Below are 13,073 nucleotides of genomic sequence, written 5' to 3' on the forward strand. Positions count from 1 at the left end.
GAGTCAACCACATTGCTGTGGCCCTGGAGTCACATGTGAGCCAGACCAGGTAAAGACGGCAGATATCCTTCCCTAAAGGACATTAGTGAACCAGACGGGTTTTTCCAACAATCGACAATGGTTTCACGGTTATCAGTAGATTCTTAATTCCAGATATTTTTTATTTAATTAAAATTCCACTAGCTGCCGTGGTGGGATTTGAACCTGGGTCCCCAGAACATTTACCTGAGTTTCTGGATTAATATTCTAGCGATAATACCACCAGGCCATCACCTCCCTGAACAGTCCTGACGAAGTAGATGTGGAAAGAATGTTTCCTCTAATGCATGAGCCGAGAACGAGGGGGCACTGTTTTAAAATGAGGGATTGCCCTTTTAGGATTAAGATGCAGGATGTTTTTTCTCAAGAAGGTTGTGCAACTTTGGAACTCTAGGCAGTGCAGGCAGGGTCACTTCAGGAGGTAGATAAGTTAGTCAAGGGGACCAAAGATTACCAGGCGTTGATGGGAATGTGGAATTTGAAACACAAACAGATTAACTATGATCTTATTGAATGGTGGAGCAGGCTGACAAGGCTGACTAGCCTACTTATGCTCCTGTTTCGTATGCTTGTAAAATGCTGGTGAATTCCATTCTTCAAATAAAAATAGACGATATAGACATATATATTTAAACTGTATGCATGGCATAACACAAACAGATTGAATAATTTCACTAGTGAACACACACCATACCTTTTCTCCACGACTAACTCATATCCTTCCAAATTAAGGTTACCCTCGCTCTTCAACTGGATTTGCTGATCACTAACAGCCAGGCAGAGTTGTGGGACAGCACGACAGATGATCATTCCAGCCTTTGCATCCATTCCACAAGGAGAAAGAGGCGAGTAAGAGAGAAGAAGCAGGAGACATGGTGAGGTTATTATGCCTGAATGGGTTAGGATATTACTATTCTCAGAAAGTGAAACACCGTGCTCATCTTAAACCTGTTTGTAATCAGTCACCTCCATACAACCATGATGGCATTTCTGAGTTCACCACAGGCCTCCCTAAGGCATGGACATTGAAATACAGAATAACATTTCAAAATTTACCAATGATACCACACTTGGAAGTGTGGCTGACAGTGAAGATGATACCAATCAACTGCAATGGGAGTTGGATAGGGAAGGTGAATGGACGGACAAGTGGCAGATGGAATTTAATGTCAAGGTGTGAGGTGATAGATTTTGGCAGAAGGGATAGGGAGAGGCAATACAGACTTTATGGCACAGTTCTAAAGAGTGTGCAGGAACGCAGGGGCCAAGATATTCATGTGCATAGATTTTTAAAGGTGGCAAGACACATTGGGCTGGGTTTGCACCTACGAAATCAGGAATGTATAATGAGGCCAAAAGAGAAAATGCTGGAAAATCTCAACAGGTCTGGCAGCATCTGTAAGAAGAGAAAAGAGCTGATGTTTTGAATCCCGATGATCCTTTGTCAAAGCTTTGAAAGCTTTGATGCCAGACATAACATAGAAACATAGAAACCCTACAGTGCAGAAGGAGGCCATTCGGCCCATCGAGTCTGCACCGACCACAATCCCACCCAGGCCCTACCCCCACATATTTTTACCCGCTAATCCCGCTAACCTACGCATCTCAGGACTCTAAGGGACAATTTTTACCTGGCCAATCAACCTAACCCGCACATCTTTGGACTGTGGGAGGAAACCGGAGCGCCCGGAGGAAACCCACGCAGACACGAGGAGAATGTGCAAACTCCACACAGACAGTGACCCGAGCCAGGAATCGAACCCGGGACCCTGGAGCTGTGAAGCAGCAGTGCTAACCACTGTGCTACCGTGCCGCCCAGACCTGCTGAGATTTTCCAGCATTTTCTCTTTTGGTTTCAGAATTCCAGCATCTACGGTAATTTGCTTTTGTTAATGTATAATGAGGCTTGGCAGACAGTGCAGAAATCCATTAGACTGTTGAAACAGCTGAACCCCAGGGAAAACATTACTTGATTGACAGTTCCAGCTCTCTGATCTCTTCTGTCATTTACAAAATGCTTATTTATGCAAGATAAAAGTTTCAAGTACTTTCAATTTCTGCTTTTAATACTTTAAAGGGACTGGATCATAGAAATCATAGAAACCCTACAGTACAGAAAGAGGCCATTCGGCCCATCGAGTCTGCACCGACCACAATCCCACCCAGACCCTACCCCCATATCCCTACATATTTTACCCACTAATCCCTCTAATCTACACATCCCAGGACACTAAGGGGCAATTTTAGCATGGCCTATCAACCTAACCCGCACATCTTTGGACTGTGGGAGGAAACCGGAGCACCCGGAGGGAACCCACACAGACACGAGAAGAATGTGCAAACTCCACACAGACAGTGACCCAAGCCGGGAATCGAGCCCAGGTCCCTGGAGCTGTGAAGCAGCAGTGCTAACCACTGTGCTACCGTGCCGCCCACTTTTTTGGTCTGCTGTAAAAAATGTTTTTTTTAAGGAAGTGTAATGTTATTAATGAATGAGTGATTTTAAGGTTTTTTTATACATACTATCATCACTATAGGGGTTTCATTGATTCTACATTGTGGCTCGCATTGAATGGGCCTGGAAGTGCTATCCCTTGGCATGGGGGCATGGGGAGGACCATTTGAACTTTTGAACTAATCCTAAAGGTTTTCTCATGCAGACTAGTTTGATGCCACCTTTGAGGTGCCATGAATCATGACTCTGAACAGTTGGCCCGATTGATGAAAATTGCAGAGGACCAGGATTTGTCTATCCCCAAAACAGAGCTGGCCAGGTCAGAAGTGAAAGGTGTGGGTCCACAACTTGAACCAACCTGCACCCTTAACAGACTCTACTGAAAACCAGGAAGCCCAGGAACAGGAGTTTCTAGCCCACCGCGACCATCCAGTCCCATGAAAATCAGTGGACTTTTGGCTGGGCCGCCAAATCTCCTGTGGTGGGTCCCACAACTGGACTGGAAAATCCCAGCCCAGGAACGGGGTTAGGAATCAGGAATAGAGTTCCATCACCATTTTCACCCCTCCACAAATACTCCACAACTCCATGAAAATTTGACCCATTGAGAGAGTGGGTGGAAAAGCAGATGGGATCTTGGGGGCTTCATAACTAGAGCTATTAAGCACAAAAGCAACAAAGTTAAGCTGAATCTTTATAAAGCTCTGGTTAAGCCACTGGTAGAATATTCCACCACAATTTAGCATGAATCCAAAGGCCCTTGACAGGGTGCAGAGGAGATTTACCAGAATGACTCCAGGGATGAGAGAATTTAGCAATAAGGTTAGGCAGGAGAAGCTGGAGTTTGTCTCCAGCATGGGAGGTTTGGTAGAGGAGTACAAGATTAGGATGGGTTTGGATAAGAGAAACAAAAATCCACTTGGGGAAATTTTTTGGAAGGAATATTTTGTTGGCTGTTGGAGTCTGTATAAACTATTGAGAGAAAATACATTAACAGGTGACATTTATTTGTTCCTGGAGAAATGGGGAACTTGCCTTTATCAATTGAAGCTTAGATCACAAAAGCAGGGAAGTCATGTTGGAGTTGTATAGAACTTTGGTGAGGCCACAGCTAGAGTACTGTGTGCCGTTCTGGCCGCCACATTATAGGAAAGATGTGTTTGCACTGGAATGGGTGCAGAGGAGATTCGCGAGGATGCTGCCTGGGATGGAACATTTAAGTAATAGGCTTGGGTTTTATTTCATTGGAGCAGAGAAGACTGAGGGGTGACCTGATTGAGGTGAACAAGATTATGCGGGACATGGACAGAGTGGATAAGGAGCAGCTGTTCCCCGTAGTTGAAGGGACATAGTTGAGGAGACATAGGTTCAAAGTGAGGGGCAGGAGGTTTAGGGGGGATGTCAGGAAAAGTCTTTTTACCTAGAGGGTGGTGATGGTCTGGAGTGCGTTGCCTGGGAAGTGGTGGAGGTGGGTTGCCTCACACCCTTTAAAAAGTATCTGGATGAGCACTTGGCACATCATAAAATTCAAGGCTATGGGCCAAGTGCTGGCAAATGGGATTAGGTGGAAGTTCAGATGTTTCTCGTGTGTCGGTGCAGACCCGATGGGCCGAGGGGCCTCTTCTGCGCTGTATGATTCTGTGCTTCTATGAAATGGCAATGTTAAGCTGATTCACAAGTGATATATTTTCCCCTTTTGGCAAAATGGTAGCACAGTGGTTAGCACTCCTGCTTCACAGCTCCAGGGACCTGGGTTCGATTCCCAGCTGGGTCACTGTCTGTGTGGAGTTTGCACATTCTCCTCGTGTCTGCGTGGGTTTCCTCCGGGTGCTCTGGTTTCCTCCCACAGTCCAAAGATGTGCGGGTCAGGTTTATTGGCCATGCTAAAATTGCCCTTAGTGTCCTGGGATGTGTAGGTTAAAGGGATTAGTGCGTAAATATGTAGGGATATGGGGGTAGGGCCTGGGTGGGATTGTGGTCGGTGCAGACTCGATGGGCTGAATGGCCTCTTTCTGTGCTGTAGGGTTTCTAAGATTCTAAGAAAATTGAGAGAAATTACAGTCTTTTAAAATCTGGATCTGATCAATATGACACAGTATTAGCATTTGACTAGTTCAGTACCTTTGCAAAAACCCACATATAAGAGAAGGACCACTTTGACACTCCTTCTGATGTCCTGTTTCTCCTTTGCTCCTTTTTAATGGAAGCGGCTTTCTCACTCCTGTTTTCAATAGTAATCGAAGGGTATACCACCAGCTGGGGATCTTTCTATTTGCAAAGCACAAAAAGACATAGGGTTGGCATTTTTTGTTTTTCATGCATTCATCTTCATTTTTACTGGCTCTCGCCTCCTCCACTAACTGAATCTTTGGCTCCTGATTTTCATTCTTTGCGAACTTTCATTTAAAATGGCACTTCTCAGCCGCAGTGACGACAGACACGCCACAAAGCAGTGTTGTTTATAGCACAGAAGACGCCAAACAGCAGGTCAAAGCACAAAACGTCGCAGCTTTACAATCAGACTAACTGCTGGAGCCAGCAACTTGGAACTAAACGGCAGTACAGGATAATTATAAGCTTATTTTTGGAGAGAGAAACTAAACATATTGAAACACTTGTTAAACGGGATAAACAGGGAAGTCAAATCTAGTTGACATGGGGTAACGCACTGCATAATTGTATCAGCAGGCGGTTTGTTGTTATCAGTGATATTTAAAAGGGCATATCCTCTAATATAGCCAACCATTAACCCTTCAAAGGCGCACGTTCTCATGCCTGTTTTATATTTGCAATATAGTACTTGCCAAAATAACCTTAATTTGATTCCCAATTATCTCTGAAAATCTCTTGTGTAGTGGAAAGTTTGTTGCTACTCCTGTCTTTTTGCTGTCATTCAGTTGAGAAGGAGTGGTTTAAACCACATTGGCTTCTGTGGCTACATTTCACTTGAATGCCTTCCTCCCCTGCCATTCCCAACAGATATTGGGCGAGGTGTGTAATGTAACAGTGCTATGAAACAAAACGCAACACCTATTTTTCAACTAATGATGAGTTCAAGATCCAAACTCTACCATCATGGAAAGGTGATGTATATAGGAGAGACCCTTTCCCATCGGAGGATAAGATTAATGGGCCTATCATTCTCAACTGTTCTTCAGTATTTCCTCAATGATAATAACAGACAGGCATTGATAGAGTGAAGGCTGGCAGTTGATGTACCGTCGTCCAGATGGAAGGTAGGATTGGTGAGGGCAAGGCAATGCATCCAGGAGTGGAAAGTAGTTTAGCACGCTAACCAAAGGGTTGATGAAAGGCTGCATGAGTTCTGGACAACCTTCCCCTCATTCCACTCAAATCTGGAATAGCATTAAATTTACTAGCTGGGCAGTGAGGATGGGCCTCAGACATGAGCAATACGGTGGTACAGTGGTTATCACTGCTGCATCACAGCGCCAGGGACTCAGGTTTGATTCCTGACTTGGGTCACTGTCTAGGCGGTGTCTGCACGTTCTCCGCGTGTCAGCTTGGGTTTCCTCCGGGTGCTCCAGTTTCGTCCCACAGTCCAAAAGAAGTGCTGGTTAGGTACGTTGGCAACGCTAGATTCTCCCTCAAGTGTACCCGAACAGGCACCAGAGTGTGGTGACTGGGGGATTTTCACAGTAACTTCATTGCAGCATTAATGTAAGCCTACTTGTGACACTAATAAACTTTAAACTTTAAAAATAAACTTTAACAGTGGTTAGCTCTGCCACACAGTGCCAGGGACCCGGGTTCAATTCTGGCCTTGGACGACTGTCTGTGTGGAGTTTTCACATTCTCCCTGTGTCTATGTGGGTTTCCTCCGGGTGCTCCGGTTCCCTCCCACAGTCCGAAAGATGTGCAGGTTAGGTTGATTGAGCACGCTAAATTACTCCGTGGTGTCCAAAGATTTATAGGTTAGCTGGATTGGCCATGCTAAATTGTCCCTTAGGGTCCAAAGATATGTCGGTTAGATGGATTAGCCATGGTAAATATGTGAAGTTACAGGGATAGGATGGGGGAAGAGGGCCTGAGTGGGATACTCTGTCAGAGAGTCAGTGCTGACTCGAGGAGTCGAATGCACTGTCGAGATTCTAAAGTGCCACATACATCCTTCTGCCCCAAGCAACTGAGTTGCCCTTCCACTAACCCTGCAAACTCTGCCAGGGTCAGTGTTGGAGAACACATGTGCACATGTGTGCACGCACACTCTTGACACAGGTTTTTATATATAGATAGGTGGAGTAATTAGCAACAGAGGGAATATATTTAATCTTTTCACCAATTCACTGTGCGGTTCCTGATGACAACGGAACCAGAAGAAAAATTGCACTGTTCTGCTCTCATGCTGTCACAACACACTAGATTATTCAAAGCAGCCCACATATGAATTTCCACGCAGATCATTCACCTATCTCTCAGCAAAAAAATACCTGCAAACATTAGGATATCCCAGAACAGGCAAATCATGGATAGTCCATCTCACTCAAACAGAGCCAGTACTGTAGGTGTCACATCATCAATCCTCAGAGCAGTTTGTGCAGATCAAAGGCCTTAATGTAGCCCAACTTTCCACTGTTCTGCACACACTGCCAAATAGTTGCAGCTAAACTGTTCACCACACAGGTGTGACAGTGCCTTTACTGATATTAATAAGGACCTGCCTGTCCACAATGACAATCCCTGTGCAGATGTTGGTGCAGCCGGTACAAGGACGCTGAGTTCCAGCCGGACCGAAACAATGGCACTGACACTGAAGATGGAAGTTGAGTTATACCCTATTCCCTCTGGCAAGCACTCAAAAAGTGATAACAATGTCACAGGCATGTATTGAAAATATTTAAATCATTTGTCTTTGGCCTGACCCTAAGCAGGGTCAAGAACAGGGATCGTCAGTGCTTTGCTTCCATAGTTAAGTCAATGGAGTAGGGTTCATAGAATCCCTACAACACCGAAGGAGGCCATTCGGCCCATCGAGTCTGCACCGACAACAATCCCATCCAGGCTCCACCCCTGTAACCCCACATATTTACCCCGCTAATCCCTCCAACCTACTCATCCCGGGACACTAAGGGGCAATTTAGCATGGCCAATCAACCTAACCCGCACATCTTTCGACTGTGGGAGGAAACCGGAGCACCTGGAGGAAACCCACGCAGACACAGGGAGAATGTGCAAACTCTACACAGTCACCTAAGCTGGGAATCAAACCCAGGTCTGTGGCACTGTGAGGCAGCAGTGCTAACCACCGTGCCACCCACACCAGAGCACTCGGAGGAAACCCACACAGATGCGGGGGGAACATGCAGACTCTGCGCAGACAGTGACCCAAGCCGGGAATCGAACCTGGGTCCCTGGCGCTGTAAGGCAGCAGTGCTAACCATTGTGCACCGTGTTGAAGGTTTTCAGCTCAAGCATGATCAACATTACGGTTAAAACTGTGTCAGATTTGATTAACTGTTGAACCCGTGTGGGTACCCACCTTCCATTGAAGGAAGTGATAGTTCTTTGTCATGTCCATCTTTTCGTGGCAGATCTGATTCATTTGTGTCCAGTCATAGTTTTCCGGGAATTCTGTACACACTTCCCAAGTCTCGCACCTACAAATATAATCACATGTTTAATATGTTTTGTGCATTCCATCAACCTCATTTAAACCAATTCTTTAAACACATTTTTCTCCATAAAAACTGGAGAATTAAACTTCTGGCTCAATTTCCTTCACTTTAGTAGAATGGCACATGTGCTCTAGTAGTTGGGAACTTCCGAGGCAGAAGTGTTGGAATCTATTCCACTTAAAGGAAAAGATAAACAACAAAAGTTTGGCTTTCAAGCTCTTACTGCCTCCATTTGGTATTGCCTTAATGATTTGGGTTTTCCTCTGAACCATGTCAGTCAGTGATGGAAGCTCCACTATACTCATAGTGGACGATCGTACAAAAAAAATTCTAAGTGCCAAACGAGCATGAAAACGGGAGTTTTTTTGGGTGAGTTAAAAATCGAATCTTCCCTCACTCTGTCAAAAAACTGAAGCCAAACCTGTTTCTCGCCAGCAGTGGTAAGGAGCAGAGCCTATGCTCACCGAAAGCCAGCAGATAGCAACACAGGGCACAACTGCGCATGCTCAGATCTCTGTGTTCTCTGAACACAGAGAGCTGTCAGTGACTGCCCTCCCCCCCCCACCCCCACAGCTACTGCAGGCCTTTGTGGTTAATTCCCCCCTTCCCCACCCCCCACCCCCCCACCCAGACCCATTACCCATCCCGCTCTGCACAGGCTGTCTGATCCCCCCAACCCCACATTCGTTCCCCCACTATCGTGGGGCTCCACGGCCGAAATGCTTAGGAATTGGGGTTGACTTTGGCTGAACTATAGTTAAATGAGGTGATCTTGGACAACCCATTTGGAATGGGAATGCGATGGATATCACCTCCATCCTCTTGCTGCTAATACCGCGGATACTGGAGATCTGAAATAAAAATAGGAAGTTTTGGAAAACCCAGCAGGTCTGGCAGTATCTATGGATGGAGGAAAAGAGCTCATGTCTTGAGTTCTATATGACTCTTCCTTGGAAGTGAAATGAGGAGATATGTCATGGGCTTTATGCTCTTGAAAAAGGGAGAGGGGCAGGTAGAGCAAAAGAGAAGTTCAGGGATAGGTTAGAGGGTGGCGAGATTAAATGACAAAGATGTCTTGGAACCAAAGACAAAGGGAGTGGTAATGATAGTACTGAAGAAATATTGGATTGGTCTAGAGTAGGTGTGAATAGTAGGATAAAGGTCAGCACTGTCTGAAAGCAAAGTAGCAGAATTGGCTAACAGCAGAATAAAGGTCAGTGCTGTTTAAAAGCAAAAAAACATGAGAACAAGATACAGACCAGCCCTAGGGTGAAAAAATCAAGATGGAGGACAGAGTTCATGGCCTGAAGTTGTTGAACTCAATGTTGAGTCCAGACGGCTGTAACATGCCTGATCAGAAGAAAGTGGTAAATGCGGGGTCACTTTTAACATTTAAGAAAAACTTGGACGCGTTCATGGATGAGAGGAGTGCAGGTCAGTGGGACTAGGCAAAACATGGTTCGGCACAGACAAGAAGGGCCAAAAGGCCTGTTTCTGAGCTGTAATTTTCTATGGTTCTATGGTTCTATGAGGCGCTGTTCCTCCAGCTTGCATTGGGATTCGCTGGAACATTATGACAGGTGGAGGACAGAAATCTCAGCATAAGAGTAAGGATGGCACAGTGGTAAGTGGTTAGCACTGCTGCTGCACAGCGCCAGGGAACTGGGTTCAATTCCAGCCCTGGGTTACTGTCCGTGTGGAGTCTGCAGGTTCTCTCCATGTCTGCCTGGGTTTCCTCCGGGTGCTCCGGTTTCCTCCCATAGTCCAAAGATGTGCGAGTTAGGTTGATTGGCCATGCTAAATTGTCCCTTTGTGTCAGGGGAATTAGTAGGGTAAATACGTAGGGTTACAGGAATAGGGTCCGGGTGGGATTGTTGTCGATGCAGCCTTGATTTGCCAAATGGCCTCCTTCTGCACAGTGGTGATTCTATGATTCCAAGATAGTGAGTTCAAATGGCAAGTGAGTGGAAGGTCAGTGTCATGCTTGCAGACTGTGTGAAAGTGTCACCTTTTTCCCTGAGGAAAAAAATATGTACCAACTGACTCAAGAACAGCTTGTTGCCTGCTGCCATCAGACGTTTGAATGGACCTACCTCGCATTAAGTTGATCTTTCTCTACACACTAGCTATGACTGTAACACTACATTCTGTACTCTCTCCTTTGCTTCTCTATGAATGGTATGCTTTGTCTGTATAGCGCGCAAGAAACAATACTTTTCACTGTATACCAATGCATGTGACAATAATAAATCAAATCAAGCAAATCAAAATCATTTGATCTCCGCATGGGGAGATCGCATGGGGGGCTGCTCTGGATTCCACCTCCATCCTCTTCCTGCTCATTCTCCTCTTCCTTGTGCTCACCTTCTGACTCCTTCTCCTCAGAACATAAGCACACAATAGGAGCAGGAATAGGTCATCTGCCACTTTTGGGCCTGCTCTGCCAGTCAATAAGATGCTCACTGAGTTTTGTATCTTAATTCTACTTTCCATCCTGCCATCCAGCTCCCTTGATTCCCTGAGAGATCAAAAATCTATCAATCTCAGTCCTGAAAATACTCAACTGTGGAGTATCCACAACGTTCCAGGGTAGACAATTTCAAAGATTCAGAAAATCTCTGAGTGAAGAAACCTCCCCTCATCTTAATCCTCAAGCATTATCTTGCACACTGCTGTGTACAAGCTTGTATTAAGCCTAATGGAATGAAAATTATTTTAAGCACTTGCATGACATTTGCCCATTTAGAGTTGCAATATTAAAAATTTAATGTTCGTGTTTAATGGAGAGGGACTTGGTAGCGTGATATATTCAAAATTTTGATGGTGCTACTAGTCTTAACTACACTGTATTGAGATTGTGGTAGAGTATAGGCACAGAGCCATACAATATGCATGTATTTTTGTATCTAAGTAAGGAAAATAAATCAAAAAACACAGCCTGAGGCTGTGCCCACATGTTCTAGATTCCCCAGAAAAGAGGAATAACCTCTGAGTCTATCGTGTCAAGCCCCTTCAGGATCTTGCATGTTTCAATGACCTCCCTCACATTTATCTGAACTCCAAAGAGGACAAGCCCAATTTACCCAGACTCTCATCACAGGACAGGTCTCACATCCCAGGGACCAATCTAGTGACCCTTCTGCGTACTGTCTCTAAGCAAGCATATCATTCCTTAGGTATGGGGATCAAATCTGCATAGGATACTGCAAGTGTGGTGTCACTAAAGCCAACACAATTTTAGCAAGGCTTGTGGTATTTTTATACCACAAACTCATTCCAATAAAGGCCAACATGCCAATTACCTTCCTAACTGTTTGCTGTACCTGCATTCTAACTTACTCTTTGACTTGTGTGAGTACACTCTCATCTGGCCTACTCCTGCTTCTAGTTTCTATGTTTCTATTTTTTTATGTTTACGTTTATCTCTTTAAATGGCAACATCTGAAAAAAAAATTCTGCTTTCCTATTGTTACTACCAAAGTGAATAACCAGACACTTCCACAACTTATATACCAACTGGGTGGAGCAGGCCTGGAAGCGTAAGGCAGAGTGAGAGAGAAGTTGAATGTGTGTGAGAGAGGTGGACAAGTGTGTGACTATGTGTGAAAGAGAGAGGGTGAATGTGTGTGAGGGGGAGAGAGATGTCCGATGTGAGTATTAGCTTTCCAGCATCACTCCTCTCATTAAAAATGATAAAACGTGAAACCTAGAAATATATTTTTAATAAGAAAACTTTATAAATTACCCACTCCTTAAGTGGGTACTACTTCCAGGGGTTAATATTAAGGGACCATGGGAGGGTGGCTTGGCCAGGAGTTAATGTGAGGGGGCCATGTAGCTGGAGAATGTATTTGTGACTGTGTGACTCTTCCTAATTTTAATATATGATTAGATATAGCTAGAAGAGACCGGTTTACATTTGATTTCTGTATTTGCACCTATTTTGTGGCAAAAAGGGGGGTGTTGAAGTTTTGAGAATGCTTGGGGTTCCCTGACGCTCTTGAGAGGTCACTAGGGGTTGAACAAGTCAAAACATTTGGGAAACTCTGTTGTAGGACATTGCGAGATCTCAACATTTTATAATATTGCCCTCTCTGTTGGGGAGGTGTGAATAAAGTTCGTTCAATAATGGCTACCTTTAGCTGAGTCTTAGTGCAATACAGAGCATGTGTTCTCTTTTATTTATCTTACCAGTTACATCCTCAAAAAACTCAAATAAATTTGTCAAACATGGTTTCCCTTTTGTAAAATCATGTTGACTTTGGCTGATCAAAAAATGATTTGTTTAAGTATAGGCTTTTCCTACTCTTCCTGAAGCTGCTCACTGTTGCCCTATTGGCTAACCCTAAGCCTCATGATGGCCATTTTGTGGAGGGTACAGCAGACCGTAACAGATTAGGACACGCACTCCTGTGAGTACTCCAGCGCTCCCCCAAAGTGGCACAGGCAGCAGAGCTGCTTCTGAAGCACCAGAATGGTCTGCTCTATGATGTTTCAGCCTGCCTGCCTTTGTATGCATCATGATTTGATTTGATTTGATTTCTTATTGTCACATGTATTGGGATACAGTGAAAAGTATTGTTTCTTGCACTATATAGAGACTAAACGTACCATTCATAGAGTACATAGGGGTGAAGGAAAGGAGAGGGTGCAGAATATAATGATACAGTCATAGCTAAGGTGTAGAGAAAGATCAACTTAATATATGGTAGGTCCATATCAAAAGTCTGATGGCAGCAGGGAAGGAACTGTTCTTGAGTTGGTTGGTACGTAATCTCAGACCTTTGTATCTTTTTCCCGATGGAAGAAGGTGAAGCGAGTGTGTGCATGGGGTCCTTGACAATGCTGGCTGTTTTTCTGAGGCAGTGGGAAGTGTAGAAGAGTCAACGGATGGTCATGCCTGGTTGGGTTGTGGACCAGAGCCATGAGCCTGGTATTAAGGG

The 13,073-nt window shown here is 44.8% G+C and overlaps 1 protein-coding gene across 1 annotated transcript in view; it reads right to left on the minus strand.

Annotated features, from left to right (window-relative positions):
- LOC144499280 (doublecortin domain-containing protein 1-like) overlaps positions 1–13,073 on the minus strand; it is a 420,979-nt gene that overhangs the window by 261,438 nt on the left and 146,468 nt on the right. Inside the window, exons 10-12 of the mRNA XM_078221394.1 lie at positions 7,995–8,112; positions 4,616–4,762; positions 734–855 (exon numbers count right to left, since the gene is read on the minus strand). Coding sequence (XP_078077520.1) covers positions 734–855; positions 4,616–4,762; positions 7,995–8,112 — 387 coding nt within the window. The remainder of the gene's footprint in view (positions 1–733; positions 856–4,615; positions 4,763–7,994; positions 8,113–13,073) is intronic.

Source organism: Mustelus asterias, chromosome 9, assembly GCF_964213995.1.
Source record: "Mustelus asterias chromosome 9, sMusAst1.hap1.1, whole genome shotgun sequence".
NCBI lineage: Eukaryota > Metazoa > Chordata > Chondrichthyes > Carcharhiniformes > Triakidae > Mustelus > Mustelus asterias.